Raw genomic sequence first — 19,487 nt, 5'->3', positions numbered from 1 at the left:
TCAGAGCCCGAGAAAAATTAAAAATCGCAATCAAAGACACTGCTAGATGCTAAACATTAGCTATATATATATATATTATATAGCTTATAGGTATGGGGATTTTTATTGTATTTTTTTAATGTAAAGTCCAAATGAGCAATCAAAGCAAGCAAAATCATTGAGGGCTCCCATTTGACACACTTGTCACGATCGATCATTCACCATAAGAAACTCATTATGAAAGCTGACCTCATTATCCCCTCCTTTCTTTTCTTTCCTTTCTCTTTTAATCTTATCCAATCAAATAATATACTTTACCAAAATTATTGGATGCTAATCATAGTCGCAGCTCCCACCATGTTCTTTATGCATGTTATGAAATAATTGCAATTCGTCTTCTTTTTAGTACACCTGGGACTTGGACTGGTGTCAATTCTCATGGGTTTCCGTAAAATCCCTTCAAAAGATCTTTCTATTTTTGGGAAGAAAACCAGCGTTGATTATTGATGTTATGGTAATTAAATTAAAGCAAATTCGTGCTATCATATTCATCTCTAACTTCTACTACAGCATACAATGATGGATATGACTTGGGTAAAAAAAAAAAAAAAAAAAACAAGGTCTGCGTATTCTGGGTCCCTAATATTAGTTTAATTTCTTTACCAAATTTAACAATGCCCACGTCGACTTTTAATATAATAAACTCATATGGTTCAAAGTGAAATCTATTATTCTTTGACAACTAGATATTAGCAAGCCAAATTACACTTAGGCCCTTCCTGGTGATAGTTGATTGGAGAAGAGTACAATTTGGAATTTTGATTTGCCATTCCTGTTCATTTAATATGAATTGAAGTGTTAAAAACCTATATATATATTCTGTAGCAATAGCAGATAAGGTAATTTCCTGTGATTCTGCAAAGAAGGAAAGTATTCAATGCAGAACTTTTCATCCAAAAAAATTCTAAGGCCACTCCTGTCTACCAGCCCAAGGCCCATCAAGCAGGCCCATCCATGTCGCCACAAGTCTCCAATCCTCCTATTAACTATTATGACGAGAAAGTTTAGCGTGCCAATTTTCCAACCATTACCGACCAAAAATAAAAAATAAAAAAATTCCACCAATTATATGGTATCACGTGACATGTTAATATAATAATGTCGACCAAAGTCGCGTCTTTTTTTTTTTTTTCCTCAATTTGCATTTTCTTTGTCATTGGACGCTCGAAAGTCTGATAAAACCAAGTAATAGGATTAATTTACCTCCACAGCATACTGCTCAATTCATTGATGAAATATGGGAATGCAATCTAGAGAAGTATACATTTTTTTTATTTGCTATCCGGTTAATTCAAAGAATTGATCATAAACTTTCTCAAACCGTTTCTTCTTAAAGAAGCAATAATTATTTTTGCCATGATAATGCATGCCAAAAATAAAGTGCATCTAGAAAGAGAGCTCTTATATTGCCTCAAGGGTAAGCAATTCCAGATTTCGCTTAAAACTTGAAACCTATCAATAAAAATCAATTATCCATTTTTTTTAAGAACTAGGAACCCACTTTATATACCAAAAGTCAGTTCCAAAGTCTAGCTCGGAACTAACAATTTTTTTTTTTTCTTTTAGTTAAGGAAATCCAAGAATCTATAATTGATTCGATTCTTGGTTTTACCTTGAAGTCATACTCACTCCTAATTTTATTATGCTTCCGCGCCACTTTGCCACATTCATATACTTGGTTATCATGTAATTCATGATTTAAACAATATTGTCACAATGAATAATTTCATCGGGTAACGAAAATAATGCTGGAAAATTTTAAAAATAATAATCTCGCATTGTTTAAATCCGAGTTTTGAGAAACCCTTACATTTGGACATTCTCCCTTTACACAATAAATTAATTTATATTTTCCGGTTGGACTTTATAATAAGAATAGATGAATTAAATTGCTGTACAACCACATTCAACTTAATTTTCCATCTCCGGCGGGGCTTTGGCGACACTTAATTTGCCCGAATCGGACCGACTGACTACATGATATTGCGAAATAATCATTCTCAAATCTCAAAATTAATGCAAAGTCGAGGTCAAACATATTAGGAAGGGTGTGGCCCTGGCGTGCCGACAATTACGGGAACCGAGGCTTGAGGCTCTAGGGCACCACATGCTGCACATGCATCTCCATGGTGGCCATTGACTTTGACTGCACTTCCTCTATTTAATTAGAAGCATAATGCACAACCCTTTTTATATTTTGTAATCTCCAATTTGTTCGAATACCGAATCAAGCTCGCCACTTCAGCAATACAGATAGAATCGATCGAAACATTAGGTCTCTCCTTATTATTTAATGTAAAGTAAATTCGCACTCACAACATCCAAATAAATCTTAAATTATGATGTGTTTGATTTGCGAGCTTTAGGCTTCATTTAGTAACGTTTTTATTTCTCTTAATTTATATTCTTTTGTTTTCGAGAGCAAAAAAGGATATACATCCGTTTGGTAACGTTAATCAATTTTTTTATTTCCTCGAATAGAAAAATAGTAGGCGGATATGTTTGAAATAGAAATAAGAAATAGGAAAAAATAGATTTTTGTTCTTGGGAACAATTCTATAAATAAATCATTTTCTTTCTTTTTTTCTTTTCATTGTTTTTCTTGCCATCGGCCGTTTCTCGCCATTTGTCGCTAGCTGCTGGCCGCTAGCTTGAGGAGGAGCAATAAGAAGAAGAGAAGGAAAAAAAAATATATACAAAAATTATTAAAAATTAAAAAAATTCTACGTTATAAAAAAAATTATGGATCATATCCTATCATTTTTTACTTTGAGAATATAATAAATTTTATATAATTACCAAATATATTATTTTTTATTCAAAAATTATTTCATGAAAAAAATTATTTTCGGAACAGAAATTCTATCAAAAGCATCTTCAGTAAACTGCGGATTTACTAAAAGCCTGCATGTTAATGAGGTTGCGTCACGATTTCATGGATACGCAGTGAACCTGTCAGTACAAGAGGATGGATGGAGGACTCTTATGGGTTGACCACGTACACGTACAGCACAAGCTGACGCACGAGCGTTGAGCTTCTGTGCGTGCATCTCTCTCTCTCTCTCTTCCTTCCTTTGCGCCTTCCCTTTACTCTCTCTCTCTCGGTCTCTTTTTCTCTTGGATTCTTTCAGTCCCAAATGTGGAAAGCTTCCCAGAATTCAACTGTCAAGGTAAGTTGACTGATCTTTCTGTACTTGCTTTTTCTTTGATTTCCCAGCTGCTGTTTGGTTGTTGCAGAGCGATGAGAAATGTAGTGGGGGGCGTGTATGTGAAACGAAACGAAAAAGGCTGGAGGCTTTTTCACTGCCTCCTCGTTTTAATTTTGTGGGGTGGTTTCTGTTTTTGAGTTTTTGCTTTCCTGATTTTGGATGTGTTGTTGCCCATGAATAGTGGGTATTGATTTTGTTGCTGTTTGCTGGTCTTCATCATGTCATTCCAGGAGTGAAGGGTTGGGGTTTGAATTAATAGTGATCTTCGTCGTGTAGAATTGATTTGGGAAATGAGCAAAGCGAAGTCACCCGAGCCTCTCGATTTCTTCATCTGGACTGTTGAGGTACTCATTTTTTTCTGAGGGTTCTTAATTGATTAGCTTTTTGGTTGACTTTGCCTGCTGTTCCTTTCTTTTCTTGTCTTTTGGGAGAAAATGGTATAAATTTTCGTGTCCAGGAGACTTTTGGGTTCTTGATTCTTCCTGTTTTCTTTTCTGTTCCAAGAAGAAAAGAAGTTCTGTTTCTTTCATTTCGAGATGTTGCCCTTATACAAGGAATTGGAATTTGGATTTTTAGTGATTAGTGAACCCTGGGGTGGGGCGGGGGGTTGGGGGAGTTCAATGGTGTAAAATAGGGGCTTTGGTTTTGTTTTCAGAGCCCAATCGCGTGGACTCACCTCATATATCTTTTGAAATAAATTAGCCAGAATTTTCATTTGTCGGTTTGCACTGGGGGGATATCTTGGTTTGGTGATGTTGCAAGCAAGATCATTCATCTATAAACTGCGCTTGTCATGTTGGCATTCTACACTCACCCTATTGCACCTGACTCTAGATCATCAAATGGTTTTGTTGGAGCACCATGCCTAATGCGAATTCCAGGACAGGTGATGCCTTTGGATTTCAAGAGCCCATTTTCTTAGCAGCAGTTTGATATAGGCATTTATAGTGTTGTGATTACAACAAGTAATTGATGCAAAAGTAAAGCACTGGCACAACAATTGAATGGATTGCCATCACCAATCTGCGGCGCTTTAGTTTGCGCTCTACCAATATCTTTGAAGCATTACTATCTATGTCGCAAGATGCTTGGGTTTTTAGACTCTACAAATCCAAATTTTCTTTACATTATATACATAATCTGCCTGCAAGTTAGTCATGAATGTTCAAATTTAATCCTCTCTGTCGGACAGACAAGCAATATAATGGAATGATTAAGGGACTCCTAATGAGAAATAGGGGAATTCCTCTGTTCACCCATGAGGTTAATCAGCAGAGCGACTTAGTAGGTCTCTGGATTAGCTAATCACAGTTTTTTGTTTGGCATGGCAAAAGTTGTGATTTTCCAGCGACAGATATATCTACTTTAGTTCATTCTACTGTTGCTCAAACTGGAACTTGAGTGCAAGAAAAACCAAAAGTAACTGCTGACAGGATGTGTGGTTCGTTTGCCCTGTCATGCACCTAAATTGGAGCAATTGATGGTTCATTTGGAAATTTTGCAAGGATCATAACTCTACTCTTGAGTGTTAAATCTGGCAAAGGAGATGACCTTGCTTGTCAAATTGGTTTGAAGATAAGTTTTATGAGGACTGGACTTGGATGAAACGCAAAGGTCTTACCAATAGATTTAGAATTTATCTGATTTTGTCATTGGTAACCTCAGCCGCATGTTTCTATAATGATATGTTTAAAGAATCTTGATGTAGGTGTTATGATTATTAGATTAGTTAGGCTGTATGCCTGGGACACAATCTTCAAGTTGAAAAACTTGTGTCCTTAAATCCCTGTGCTGAAAAGTTTTGATTTATTTGTGCAATACTTGAGTATAACGAAGTGAAAGGTTGGTCAAACAAGATAACATACTTTTTTTTTTCCCTCACAAAAATGCCACATATTTCAATGGCGATACTTCTGTGGCTCTTCCATTTCTTATTTGCTTTTCAGGATGTTGGTAGGTGGTTAGAAGAAATAAATTTAGGAAGCTACCGCCAGATTTTTAAAGAAAATGGGATCAATGGTGAGTATCTGGAAAGCATGTCCACGTTCACGACTGAGCAGATACTTCGGTTTATCAGAAAGTGCCACATGAAATGGGGGGACTTCATTACGCTCTGCAAAGAACTCCGGCGGATTAAGGGTCCTCACCCTCTCCCTCCCTCCCTCCCTCTGGTCTCATTGTTTTCCACATGCATAATCCTGACAGTAGTGTCTTTTGCTTAACATGTTAAATCACCGTCAATATGAACCATTAATGGTGTTTAGGACTTTTTTTTTTTTAACTGATAAGTAGTGTTGTTTTTGACTTTGGAGCTGTGGATATCTTTTTGCTTCACTTTGATGCATATTCAGGAATCATATTTATTGGGGGTAGTTCCTTTGTGAGGGCAGGTATCTCTTTCAGGGAATACGTTTGACTAAGATTAAGTAGGGGCAAATCTTTTTCAGTAGTGGCGATGTTAGTGGTTCCGATTAATTTTTTTGTCTGTAGCCAGATATTCTCATTCGGTGATAACTTGTGATGATCTGGAATTATGTTATCTGCTGTCACGGGTATTCCTCATGTAGAACCTGGTCTCTTCTTGCTATGCATAATGACATTTGACAAATTGACACACGAGCATATTCATCCGTTTATATGTTATATGCACTCTAGGCTACGCGTCAGTTTCCTTACATGTTCTGAGGTCAATTACTCTTTCCAGTGGCATGCTTGAAAGGCGATCAGAAGGTCCGGAGGCCATGGTGGGCTCCGTCGTGCCTCTCGATAGTTTCTGTGAAGGCAGCGAAGCGCAACAGACAATCAAGGGTTGTTTCACTAAAACTAGAACCATGATGCGTGACATGGTTTTGCCGACATCAAGATTGCCTCGTAGAAGGAAAGTGAAAGTAGGAGCAAGCTCTTTGGCTTCTTTGCATCTTGCAAGGTGCTTCCGTTGGTCCCTTCTCGGAGAACCATCACCAACCTGCACGGATAACCTGCTGCGCGTTTTCTGTTAATTCTTGTAAATGTTTTAAATGCATTTACCCTAATATTCGAAGAACAATATCATGTCATTGCGAACAAAGTGCAAGACACTGTATGGCTTGTTGCGTGAAATCTTTATATATCAAATGCTGGAGTTATTTCTTGATCGACGGGAGAAATGGGCCAAAAAATGGGCACGAGCCAGCTTGAATAGAAGTGGGTCTGTGTCAATCAAAGCTTGACCCATTGAAAAGACCCGATACAGGACCTAAATTCATATCGACCCCAAATCCAATCTCGCCTGGATTGGCGGGTCAAAATTAAGATGTCGAAAGTAGGGTGCGGTTGGAAGTCCCCGAAATCGCTGTGGAAGATTAAACATAGAGCAGTACAAAGGTGAAAGAAAGAGGGAAAAGAGAGATGGCAGAGAGATTTCTCTAGCTGAAGATGGTTCTTACGTGCTTCATTTAAAGGATCCAAAGTGAAGAAAAGAAGAGGTGATTGAGGATTCTTTCATGAGTTCTCCCTTCATCTTGAGGGATTCTTTATCTATCTTTCGTTCAGATTTTTATTTTCCATGACACAGGATTCTTTTCCTGTCGGTTCTTCGAATCATTCTTTCCTTGGCCAAGGCTAAAGGAGGTGATCTTCACGACTTTTGTAAACGAGAAGTCTGTCCGCAGTGTCCAATGTCTTGACCAAACACATACATATGACCTCTCAAACGAAGTTTTTCTGACAACAAATCACTATGAACGCGCCAGAAATCATGTCCCCTCCTCCCCCTTTTCCTCCTTTACCTCCCTCCCGTTGTGTTGAGGTACATGGAGTAGGAGGAATAGGTAAGACCATGGCGGCTGGAGTCATTTACGGTCGCCTTGGGAAAGACGGTGACTTACTCGACGTTCTCAAAGTTGACGACAAGCTCCTCGCCAAAGTACTGGATCCCGAGGAAGGTCCCGAGGAGTTGTCTAAAAGTCTAGTGCACCGTGCAGGAAAGTATCCATGGGTCTCAAAACACTCGGTTCCTTCCACAATGGCAAGTCGGCAAGTCCAAAGATCAATGGCATCAGATATTGGAGAAGTTGGTAAGCAACCCTCATCTCCAGCATATCTTCACTGTCTAATGTTGAGCATGTGGAAAGAACTGACAGTGTGTGGTTCAAAGGACCGGGCATATTCCTTGGCGTGCCCATTTTTCCTTTCGTTCTGTTTGTTGTTGGTTGGGTTTTCTTGAAGTGGAACTGGCATCTGTCTCACTTCTGGAGAGAACCCTAATTCTAATATGGGCAAATTACGACATTAATCCCAATCTTGTCCAGTGTTTTCAATCTTATCCCCCCTTTTAACCCCAAGAAAAATGCCCCACCTGTCAAATATATTTCAGATCCTTTAACACCATGTTGTAACACTTTCCTCACGCGTAAGCCACTTCCTTACAAGCGTAAGGCATGATATGAACGTAATCGCATCAATGAGACAACTGTACAGCAACACACACAGAATACCATGAAGTGTAGTCAAGAGAAACTTAAGAGAGAGTGCCCGAATTTGAACCATGGACTTGTACTTTTATACCATATCTTAGATAGACCATTTTTCCAAAATTGGCTTAAAATATTATTTATAGCAGATTTTGGCCATCCACGAAAATTCCTCTTCCTGTAAATGAACAAAGTGAATATGCCGATTTTCCCACACACACAAATAACTCTTTCATTTCTTGCAGGTGAGATTGGATCATCCAAATGAATACCTACTTTCTATATCATGCCATATTAGAAATGACGAAGCTCCTATATCCATAGCAATAGGAAGAAATGCAGACTGTTTGGATAAAAAAAGGGACAGTTTATCTGATTTCTGCAAGTTGATGGAAAGATGATCGGCTTTCATGGAAGATGCGATTAATTATGGACTTAATCGGAGCACATTTCGGGCCAATTTCTCATGCACCATATCCTTTTGGAGTCGTGGGTTTATTTGGTGATGATAAGAGCGCAGCGATTGGTGATGAGGGAAATTGTCGGAGGCTTCCACTCCAGAAAAGTGTCTTTTGCCATATTATACGGCATATATGCCTAGCATAGGCTTTATACATTGAGGATTTTACTCCTGGGTGCCTTGTTGTGCTCTATCTCTTCTTTGTAAAATGAGGGTTTTCCTAACAAGTGCCTCTTGTTAAACAATCAGATAAGGAATGCTCGTCACTTTCAAGGCATTGCCTTGTGTTATGTACAATCAATCTATTGGAAGTCATAATGTTTCCTTGTGATGTATGATTGACGACTGTAATAAGATGCATATAATGAAGTAGTTTGTCTCTTGAAGTAGTTTGGGATCTCCCGATGATGATTACTCTGGTATTTATTTATCAGCACGAAATGAGATTCTTCAGTTCTCATTGAGCCACTGACTGTTGCTGAGATTAAGGGTGTATTGTAGTCAAATGGAGGATGGAGGCAGGGAGATCCTCTCTCTCCTTTATCTTTTTGTCCTTGACATGGAGGTCCTCTGTCGGCTGTTAAATGATGCTGCAAAGGCTGGAAAGATTTTAGTTTTCATCCTTATCGTAGTAAAATCCAACTCAATCATGTACGCTTTGCCGATGATTAAATGCTGTTCTTTGTAGGTGACATGGCTTTCTTGAGAGAAATTCGTCTGCTTTAATACTTCAGAAGCATCTCTGGGCTGAAAATTAATCCTCCGGAGACTGAGGTTTATACTTCTGTTGTACTGCTGAGCAAGTGGAGAAATTAATAGCTTGCTGTGGGATCAAGAAAGGAGGATTATCACCTGTTAAATATCTGGGCGTTGCATTTTCTGGCAGACTTTGCATAATATTGCAGATGGAATCACTTCAAGGTCTGAGGGTTGGACTGTTAAATGGCTGTCTTTTGCTGGTCGAGCGCAACTAATTAAGTTTGTCATCTTTAGTCTTACTAACTATTGTTATCAGCTTTTCTTGTTGCCAAAGGAGGTTATCAAGCTTGTGGAGCAAAAATGCAGGGCTCATGGCAGAAGCCAGAGTAGATGCTACAGTTAAATGGCATTTTCTTTGTCTCCCAAATATGAAGGAGGTCTTGGCATTGATGGAATCTTGCTTGTATTTTAAGGTGCTTATGGAGAATTTCATGGAGTTTGGCCGCTTATGGATTCTTGGCTATATGGTTACCCTCTTAGCCAGGGTCGTATCTGGTCTGTGACCTCTCCTACAGATGCCACCTAAGTTTGGAGGAAAATGATGAAGGTGAGGCATATTTTGAAACCCCATATCGAAGATCCAGTTGGGAAGGGAGGAGAGTCTATTTCGTTGTGGAATGATTTGTGGCATCCCAATGGGATACCTCAGGATATAAATATCCTGTGAGAGAGGTACATGAATATGATCCTACTCTTCCAAATATGCCAAAGCAGTGGCTGTTACTTGCAAGTCTGAATGGAGTTGGCCAAATGCTAGATCTGAAGATCTTGTAGAGCTATTTGTCGTCTGATATTTCCCAACTCTTCCATGGATGATAAAGTCATTTGCTCATCTTTAGCATCTAGGTTGTTTCCTCCTGGTGTTGAATTGAATATCGTTATGAAACAGAGGCCATAAAGTTAATTGGCATAATTCGCTTTGGTTCTTTCCTCGCATGGCTTGCCACACTAGAAAAGTCGCCTACTTTTTAAGAGGATTGGCAAGTGGTCGTCCGCATGTTATGCTCATTTTCTATATCTCCTTTCTAATAATTGTGATTTATACTAGGTCCCATCTCTTCTTTGAGTGTGGTTGTTCCCATCAGGAATGGGATTAAGCTCTACGATTGTGTTACATTCATCGTAATACTGGTGATTGGAAGTGAGCTAGCTTTGGTTGCAGCAGTCCCCGAAGAGCGGAGATTTTCATGAGGGTCTGATAAAGTTGGTTTGCAGTTGCTGTATCTATTAGATTGGGCGAGCTAAAAAGTCCAAGCAGCATTCTCAGACTTCTCTTCCCGTGGATGCTGTGATTCGAACTGTGAGATGTACAGTTAAACATTGTTTTGGGGTGCGACGAACTTCAGCGGTGGAATTACTACCGAGCTGCAGAGGAGATTATGCATGCGGCGCTTGCTAAACTGAAATTTGAGCTTACCCTGGTGCTTCGTTGCTGCTATCGGAGGATTGCTGTATCAATCTCTGTAGGCTTTTGGTGGTGGTGGATCTTGTGGTATTAGCGGCAGATTGGTCACTTCTGATATGTTGGGATTGTTCTTTGTTAGCTGTATTGGTTTGCATTGTTCTTGATGGGATTGTGCTTTTGGCTTGCAAGTGGACTTAGTCTCCCACTCTCTTTGTTGGTTGGTGAGCAATGAATATAACTTATCAACTTCTTTTTCGTACTTTGGAATAATCACGATTATTGGTTACCAAAAATAATTCATATCCACATCACTGGGATTATTTGTCTGGACTTATGAATAATAAGAACTGGTACTTTTCACTTTGCCGTAAGAATTTATAATATTATTCGAATTTCAAAAATCGCGAAAAATTTATATGAGAATTTGCATTAAGAATAAGTTGCTTTTAAAGGTCTATAGAATTATTTCATTAAAGGGTACTCAAAGAGTATACTTTAAAGAAAGTAACGAAGTAAAAGCTATACTTTCAAATTTTATTGGAGAATAAGAAATGTTTATATCATTAAAAATCACAACTTGGTACCTTAATGATGCATTTATCCAATCACAAAAAATCCAAAATTGATATATTGTGATTATGGGTGAATGGTTCTAGGTTTCGAATCGTATATATTTCACATAGAACTTGAAACCTATCCTTTGGAATATGTTTTTTATTTTTGGAAACTTAGAACCTACTCTGTCCTAAGTTTCAATGTCTACTTAATTTTCATTTGTATTATTAATTGATTGATTGAAGTAAATTATCGCATTTAATGATCACTACTTGTTGCTATAATTTATTAATAATAACTTATATTTAGACACATGAAAAATATGAAATATTAACAAAATAAAAGTCTCAGTTATCAAATTAAAGCTCAGATTAGTGGTTCTAAATTATACGCTCATTATCGAACACTATGAAATATCGTAGGATCACATGAAGATATAAACCGATAAAAATACAAAAATTTGTTCCTTGTTCCAAGTTCCACCAACTTAGAATATATCCGTCAAAATAAATTTCACAATTTTTTAAAATTGAAATCTATTATGTATACCTTAGAACCTAAAATCAGATTAGTTCTAATTGGTTTGGTTTTTAGATTCCAAATTCTATTATGGAGCTATGCTCATCCCTACTCGTGATACATTTACTCAAATTGGTATTATGGCTGATTTCTCTCAAATTAATTTTCACCGCACAAAAAATTATAAAACGGTGCTTTTATAACTATTTTAATGGGGCTATTGGATAGACTTATGTTAGGAGTACTAATTTGAGATCTTTAGTGGAAATGTGTCATGTAGCTATGGTACGAGGTATTTTTCGAGACGAAAATCAATACATCGGTTTTAGACTTTTAATGATATTAATCTCAGAAAGAAATGGGAAATTTCTGTTTCATGTTGTTTTTCTGCTTGGTGACATGGGAGCAACCCTAGGCATGACCGGCCGGCCATCGTCCAGAATACTAGACCGGTCCTTCCTCCCTTCCTTCCCGGAGAGAGAAACCTGCTGGTCCTGGTCCTCTCTCATGGGCAACAACATATAAGCGAGTCCCAGGCACTGGTGGCGTCGCTGTAACCACGTCCCCAGCATCTTGCAATGTCCACGTACTCAAATCCCATCTACGCAAACCCACCAACCGCAAATCCAAACCCAAGATCCGGATGTTACCATTTCCCAAGATCGACGACAGCTCTGGCAAACCGCCCCGCCAGTCCGGCTTCTTCGTGCTGAACTTCAAGAACGGGACGAACCCATGAACCCGAATCGCCCGCCATGTTAAACCCGCTCAAACCCAATAACCCATCTCTGGTTCACCTGCAAAGCCTTCGTTCCGCGCTCAATCCGAGGTCCCCGCTCTGCTCCTCCTCGTTAACGGGCTCTCCCGCCGGTCTGGTGTCCAAAGTTTTGAGCTTTCTGCGCGTCGTCCACTGGCAGAAGAATCCCGAGCTCCTCCGTGTCAGCGCGGAGTTGAAGCCCCACCATGTGTCCGAAATCGTGCAATGGCATGATAACACCGGCTCCGCCCTGCAATTCTTTTTCTGGATGTCTAAGCGGCATTTCTACAAACACGATGCGCGCTGCTTTGTGTCGATGTTGGATAGGCTTGTCCGGGATCGGTATTTGGCGCCCGCGGATAAGGTTAGGATCATGATGATCCAGGCTTGTAGAAGCGAGGAGGAGCTGAAGCGGGCTCTTGAGTATTTGAATGAGATTGGTAGAAAGGGTCTTGCTTTGACGTTGTACAGTTATAATACTCTTTTGTTGCAGCTGGGAAAGTTTGGGATGATTGCTTTAGCTCAGAACACGTACACTCAGATGCTTAATGATGGTATTAAACCTAGTCTGTTGACATTCAACACGATGATTAATATGTTGTGTAGGAAGGGCATGGTTCAACAAGCTATGTTGATATTCAGTAAGATTTTTCAGTATGACATGCGTGCAGATACTTTTACTTATACGTCCTTGATTCTTGGGCATTGTAGGAATGAGGATATAGATTCGGCTTTTGAGGTTTTTGATAGGATGACCAGGGAGGGTTGTGATCCGAATTCTGTTACATATTCGAATCTGATCAATGGGTTGTGCAAGGTAGGAAGGGTGGGTGAGGCACTTGATATGCTCGATGAAATGATTGAGAAAGGAATCGAACCAACTGTTTATACTTACACGGTTCCGATCACCACTTTATGTGAGGTTGGACGAGTGAAAGAAGTAATGGAGCTTGTGCATAGCATGAAGAAGAGAGGCTGCAGTCCAAATATTCAGACTTATACAGCTCTTATTAGTGGGTTCTCTGATGCAGGACTGTATGAATTGGCAGTTGGAATGTACCATAAAATACTGAAGCTAGGTCTGAAGCCAAACACTATCACGTTCAATGCCTTAATAAATCTGCTATGTCTAAGTGGAAGATTTGATGATGCATCGACAATTGTTCGTAGGATGGAGAGACTTGGTTGTGCACCCAACATTCAGACCTTTAATGAAATAATAAGGGGTTTATGCTTAGTTGATGAGATGGACAAAGCAATGGTTCTTTTTGATAAGATGCTCAAATTTGGTCCTTTTCCAAATGTGATAACATATAATACACTCATTGGTGGGTACCTCAAACAGGGTTCACTTAACAATGCAACTAGACTATTGTATTTTATGAAGGAGAATGGATGTGCAGCAGATGAGTGGACGTACAGTGAATTGATAACTGGGTTCTGTAAAGCTAACAAGTTAAGTTCAGCTTTTGATCTTTTCAATGATGTTGTGGGACAGGGGATCCGTCCTAATCATGTCATTTACACAGCTTTGATTGATGGATGCTGTAAGGAGGGGAAGGTAGATAATGCTTTGCACATATTTGATAAGATGGGGGAAAAAGATTGCTTGCCTAGTATTGAAACATACAATGCCATCATTAGTGGTTTGAGCAAAGCAAATCGCAGTGCTGAAGCTAAAAAGCTAATTAGTATGATGGAAGATCAAGGACCTCAACCAAATGTTATCACCTATACATCGTTAATTGACGGGCTCTCTCGAAATGGAGGGATCGACCATGCATTTCAGATTTTTCATGAAATGGAAAGAGGAAATTGCTTGCCGAATTTGTTAACTTACAGTTCACTGATTTTTGGCTTGTGTCAGGTGGGTAAGCCAGAGAGTGCTGAGAAATTATTGGAAGAGATGGAAGGGAACGGTTTTTATCCTGACCACATAACATTCACCTCTTTAATTGATGGATTCGTCATGATTGGCAAACTAGATTATGCATTCTTGCTTTTTAAGCTTATGGTAGCTAGAGGCTGTGAACCGAACTTTCGAACTTTTGCTGTTTTGCTTAAAGGTTTGCAAAAGGAATGCCAGTTGTTCTCAGAAAAGGCTGTTGCACAACAGGAAGCTGCTTACACTAGTGTCTCTGATGAGAGTTACTCTACCATCAACTTGTTTGTGCTCTTGAATCGCTTGTCTGAGATCAGATGTGAACCCACAACCAACATGTACAGTGAGTTAATAAAGGGCTTGTGTAGGGAAGGTAGATGTGCAGAGGCAGATCAGTTGGTGGAAAACATGGAGCAGAAAGGCTTGTATCCCAACAAGGAGGCATATCAGTTTTTGTTAATTTCGCATTGTAGAGATTCCCAAGTTGATCCTGCCTTGAGAATCTTTGATTTGATGGCAGTTAGAGGCTTTGAGTGTCGCCTGTTGACATTTAAGGCTCTCATCTCTGCTCTATGCAGGGTAGGTCGCTTTGGTGAGGCAAAAGCATTATTTGAGAGGATGCTTGAGAAAGAGTTGAATGTAGATGAGATTGTTTGGACAGTATTAATTGATGGCTTGCTGAAGCAAGGAAATACAGATTTCTGCATGGAGTTCCTCCACATCATAGAATCCAAAAATTACATAATTAACTTTCATACATACACAATACTGGCAAGAGAACTGTCCAAAATAGACAAGTCAGAAGAAGCTGATTGCATAGCTGAGAAAATGAAAGCTTTCAGGTACAGCAATAAAAATAAGATTGTCTCACTGTAACATCAGCATTCACCAGAAGGGAGGTTCTTTGAGATGACTGTGCTGCCCACTCCGCGAGCCCAGCTGGCCATAGTAATTTTGCTTTTTGGCATGGAGCTGCTTCTAATTTTCATGGCGACCACATTCTGGATAATTGGTAAGCTGTAACTTCTGCTTCTGCCTTCTGTGTCTACTTGACTCTGGGATTTTCTCTTTACAAACATCTAAATCCTCTCATTAACTGTAGTTCACCTGACAATTCTGTGAACCACACATCTGCCTCCTTTGCAACAAATTGATAGGATTGGAGAGACTTGCATATCTTGGAGAGGTGATTGTGGTCAAGCTAGATTTGGAACGGTTGCCCTATGTCAAGCACTGGCTTAAGGTGGGTGTCATATTACAGGTATCATGCTCCTCGAGATATATTCGTATGATGCACCCATTATCTTGACCTTCAGAATCATGTCTACTTTTTACCAGCTAAGTTTGAGAAATTGGGCATCATAATGTGGGCCCTAACTGTGCGCTTATTCTTTTGTCTGGCCAAATTTGGCTGATAAAGGAAAAAAAAGAATATTCTAAATTTTCTGATTGTGCAATTTAATACTTTTACTTTTATGTGGTACAATTTGGTCGCTAGGAGGCGTTCAAATTTATTGATGTTTCTTGGGCATTTTTTGCAATTGGAAACAATTTGTGCATGTTATAAGAAGACCTTAAACATCTAACATTTGTCTTGACAACCTGGAATGTAGTAAATGCAGAGATATGTAATTTGATGCCGAAGAAGACCAGAAAATAAATTAAAGCATAAATGTCTGATAGTTGTTATCTATCCAGGAAAATATCTCTGATAGTGGCTGGTGAATTTCTTGTATGAAATGAAATGAACTTCTTTATACACTGAAAAAGATGGAGCACAGGTTTCTAGAGTGACTTTGTGAGTGCCTGGCCCCTGCATGGAAAACGAATCAGTTACTATTGGCTGAATTACAGACAATGTATGTGACTATTTTGAGCGGTCAAGTCCACTGTTTAAGTAGGCTCGGAAAAAGTATTGTTTCATTTGGCGGGCCGACCTGAAGTGATCATAAGTGTGATTTGGACAATCGGCTCTTCTATAGTACCTAGCCTAGCCCATCGATTGTTGCCCAATCCCAAAATATTATTCTTACTCTGTCTAGGTTCTGGCCAACCCTAAATTTTATCCGTACTTCATCAGGGATTTGCATTTGATGATTGAGTTAGGGAAAACTTTTGAGTTTTGCACCTGGCCAGACCTGATAATTGAGTTATAGAATTTCAAAGGACCCTGCCCAATCCTGCCACAGACTACCTTTAGCAGTTTGAGCCTTGTGGAATATTCTTATTACACCCTTGTTTGATTGGACCTCAGGGCAGCAATGTAAACAAATTCTCCATCTTTCTCAAGCAGCAGGACTAGTGAAGTACCTGATATGACTTCCTTGTGAGCATTTATATACTGGAGAAATGAAGAAGCTAACACATTCTACTACTTCAGCACACGGTTGACCTAAGTTATAATGAACCGTCCTGGTCCAAAGTTCGAGTAGAGAGCAGGATCTGTTACAGGTTCTTCATAGGAACTATTTGGCTATTAACCGGTTTATGAAATGTCTCATCCCAAGTTTATGGACACTCATGTCTTTAGATACATCTTTTGAATAGTTGATTTGTAGATTAGAGAATATAAGTACCTGCTGACTTCACTTCAAATGAAATTTATGTTTGCTCTTGAAAGTTTTCCATTTTGCTTTTGAGGTTTTTCTGCTATAAGTTCACAAATAGTGAAGCACAGTGGAGGTTTTAATGATTGGTTTTTGACTTCTCATACTTTTAAGATGAATTTTCTTGTCTAAAGCAATGCTTCTATCATTGTTAACCCAGTCTTTTACTGTGAGTTGAAGTTTATGCCATCTCAAGTTCAGATTTGTTTAGAGAAGATGGTAAGAGTTTGTAATATTAGTAGTGGTGAAGATTGCATAGTTTTTAGTATGATTAATCCTAGTAGATGTTCTTGATTTCAATGTCAAAGATCTGCAATTATTTTCTCTTTCCCAAAAGTAGTTTTTTTACTCTCTTCCTTCTTTTACTTCAATTTAAGTGTCTCTCATCCCTTTTGTGGTCGCTTTTGGTTTTGTATGACTCACTTCTATAAGCTCTTTTTGCTAAGCTCAAGAAGGAAGTATTCAGGGTTAACATTTTGGAGGAGAAATGTTTGCAACAATATATATTCACCAGAGTGGCTCTGCCAATAGTACACCACAATTACAATGTAAACTGAACAATATGGTGCCTTACCTTCATTTGTCCATTTCAGCACCATTGTGGAATCGTGCAAATTTCAGTATAGCTTTGCCATGCCAGATGGAAATCAAGCTTAGATATGGGAATGTTGTCATACTTGCCTCCATTTTGCAGGATGAAACTGTGTTTCTTGGCCATTTGAAGCTTTCCTCTTGCCTGGCAGACAGCAGAGATGAATGTTGAGGTAATGAAGTACAGTTTATGCGGCCCTGCTGTAGAAGAAGAAGAGACAAGCAGGGGAGGAGGAGGACGAGGAGGACGAGGACAAGGAGGAGGAGAAGTAGAGCTCAAATCATCATTACTGATGAATTCTTTATTGTACATTGGTAGATGTTTAATCATCCTAGTCAAGCCTCGGTAAAAGAAGTGATCAGGAAAATAATCACTGCATTCTGGTCTAATTTTATAAAGGTGCTCCTTAGTAAGGATGGTGGTTTTCCTTGTTGAGTTGGCTCTCCTATTCTTTATTCAATTATAGGTTATGCAAATAAGTGGTGCATCAAGCACTAGTAATCTACTCTTCAATTTTGGGAAGGTTGTCCATTTGGGTGATCTGAGGGGTATTTGAGAATCAGAAGTCTAGTGTACGATAAGATAGGTTGATGAAGTTCCTGGGCTTTTGTATCACAGAGATAGAGTTGTCATCAGAATTTGTTTCAAGTTTTGTATCATTGTATAGGGTAGTACCCTTTGGTACTCTACTGATCAAACATTGTGCATTCAAAGTGAGTAAAAATTGTCCAGTGAGAACGCATTCTGTTATCTAAGCTTGTTCCCTGTGCTACTCGTGAACTTCTTTTGCCCATAATGTTTGGGCTGCCTTGTGGTCATGCATTCTTCAATTCTTCAGGGGGACTAAACTTCTGAAGTCAGTGTCGGAGTCCGTACCGAGTTATCATTAGTTGAGTTTTCAATGACTCTTGACTTCTTACATAGGGTTCTCTTTCCCCATTCTTGTCAAGAGAATCGGGTAATCTATCCATACAAGGATGAAATGAAAGAAGGAACGCGTTAGTTCTTGCATTGAACTGCAATTTATCCAAGATATGGTTGAACGGTAACTTCTTATGTCATCTGTTTGGTTTCCGGCCTTCTGGTTCATCTCTAGTGACATTGATAAAAAAAAAAAAAAAAATCTATTTCCCACCCTTGATTTTCACGACTTGATTCTCCACATTCTGATCTCACGTCTCACGTGTATTCTGCAGGGGCCCTATACCATATGCCCCATTCCAAGCCCTGCTGGTTCATTTCTCTGGCCTTTTCAGGTGATGCTCTTGACGGCAACAAGCGAAAGAGGCCATATAATGGTAGGCCTCACTCCTCACGTCCCTAAAGCATGGCTCTAATCAGAAGATGACACACTTAAAAACTATGTTTGTTGTCTCCTTCTCAAGGACCCCATCAAATCTCATGCATTCTCTCTCATAATCCAGAATGAAGAAGAAAACAAGAGAACCAGTCCAATAAATAGGATTAATGAACTCCCTATTTGAACAAAAAAGTGCTCTTTCTCCGAAGTTAGGGGGGTTGTTGATGACAAAATTAGATGGCTGTGACAACCACCCAGAATCTGCTTATTCCCTTGCAGAGGCACCTCCAAATATGCTAGCTCCATCTTCATTTGGACTCTTCCTCTTGCAACTACTCCCCGCCGCCCCGCCCCCCACAAGAATTCATTTTGCCTCCTCATTCCCTCCATGAACCTCCACCGGAATCTTGAATTTTTGCTCTTGGACTTAGTTTCCACCCTGCCGATCCTCCCCTTATATTTCAGCCTCCGCTTTCAAGGAGTGAGGCCAAGAAATCACAAGAATTTCTAAACCCCTCCGACAATGGCGAGGCAGAGCGGCGATACGAAGATGGTCCGGTCCTCCCTGGCCTTACTTCAAGAAAGGTTCAAGGAGCTTCAGAGAGCCAAGGAGAGGAGAGAGCAGAGGGAGCACATGAGATGGTTCCCAGAACCGGTCCAGCCCAACTACAACGTGAGCCCCGACCGCTCCAGGGCTTGTTTCCAGTATCAGACGAGTCATCCTCATCTCCCATCAAGACCGGCCCCTGAAGATTGTTTCCTCTCGCCAGGCCTCAATTCGCACCCGCAGCGGAGCCACGGCAAGTTTCGGACCGTGAACACGATGCCATCTCCTGACATATGACCAAATGCAGCGTCTGCGACTTCGTTTAGAAGTCCTGATTATTCAGACGTCGATACTTCTCTCCATCTTTAGAGGAAATCAATACATCTTGTATCCTTGTTCTTTATTA

The 19,487-nt window shown here is 39.5% G+C and overlaps 2 protein-coding genes across 9 annotated transcripts; both read left to right on the top strand.

Moving 5' to 3' along the window:
• Window positions 1–3,028: 3,028 nt before the first annotated feature.
• On the top strand, window positions 3,029–6,385 carry LOC104424658. Of its 2 annotated transcripts, none has more exons than XM_039304918.1 (4): window positions 3,029–3,209; window positions 3,525–3,592; window positions 5,195–5,387; window positions 5,953–6,385. In XM_039304918.1, exons 2-4 carry the CDS (start codon window positions 3,539–3,541, stop codon window positions 6,081–6,083), a joined length of 378 nt encoding a protein of 125 aa, XP_039160852.1. In that variant the 5' UTR covers window positions 3,029–3,209; window positions 3,525–3,538; the 3' UTR covers window positions 6,084–6,385. The 2 variants fall into 2 exon arrangements, with proteins under 2 accessions (XP_039160852.1, XP_039160851.1); XM_039304917.1 differs by having other exon boundaries at window positions 3,479–3,592.
• Window positions 6,386–11,817: 5,432 nt separating this feature from the next.
• Window positions 11,818–17,992, top strand: LOC104424656 (pentatricopeptide repeat-containing protein At5g65560). 7 transcript variants are annotated; one of them, XM_039304901.1, is made up of 3 exons: window positions 11,818–15,048; window positions 15,194–15,279; window positions 17,337–17,992. In XM_039304901.1, the coding sequence occupies exon 1, from the start codon at window positions 12,153–12,155 to the stop codon at window positions 14,910–14,912; it is 2,760 nt and encodes a 919-aa protein (XP_039160835.1). In that variant the 5' UTR covers window positions 11,818–12,152; the 3' UTR covers window positions 14,913–15,048; window positions 15,194–15,279; window positions 17,337–17,992. The 7 variants fall into 7 exon arrangements, with proteins under 7 accessions (XP_039160835.1, XP_039160834.1, XP_039160833.1 ...); XM_039304900.1 differs by having other exon boundaries at window positions 15,194–15,297; XM_039304899.1 differs by having other exon boundaries at window positions 15,139–15,279.
• The last annotated feature ends 1,495 nt before the right edge of the window (window positions 17,993–19,487 follow it).

This window comes from Eucalyptus grandis, chromosome 11 (genome assembly GCF_016545825.1).
Source record: "Eucalyptus grandis isolate ANBG69807.140 chromosome 11, ASM1654582v1, whole genome shotgun sequence".
Taxonomy (NCBI): Eukaryota; Viridiplantae; Streptophyta; class Magnoliopsida; order Myrtales; family Myrtaceae; genus Eucalyptus; species Eucalyptus grandis.
Note: the sequence above shows the minus strand (reverse complement) of the source record. Positions and strands in the feature narration are given on the sequence as shown.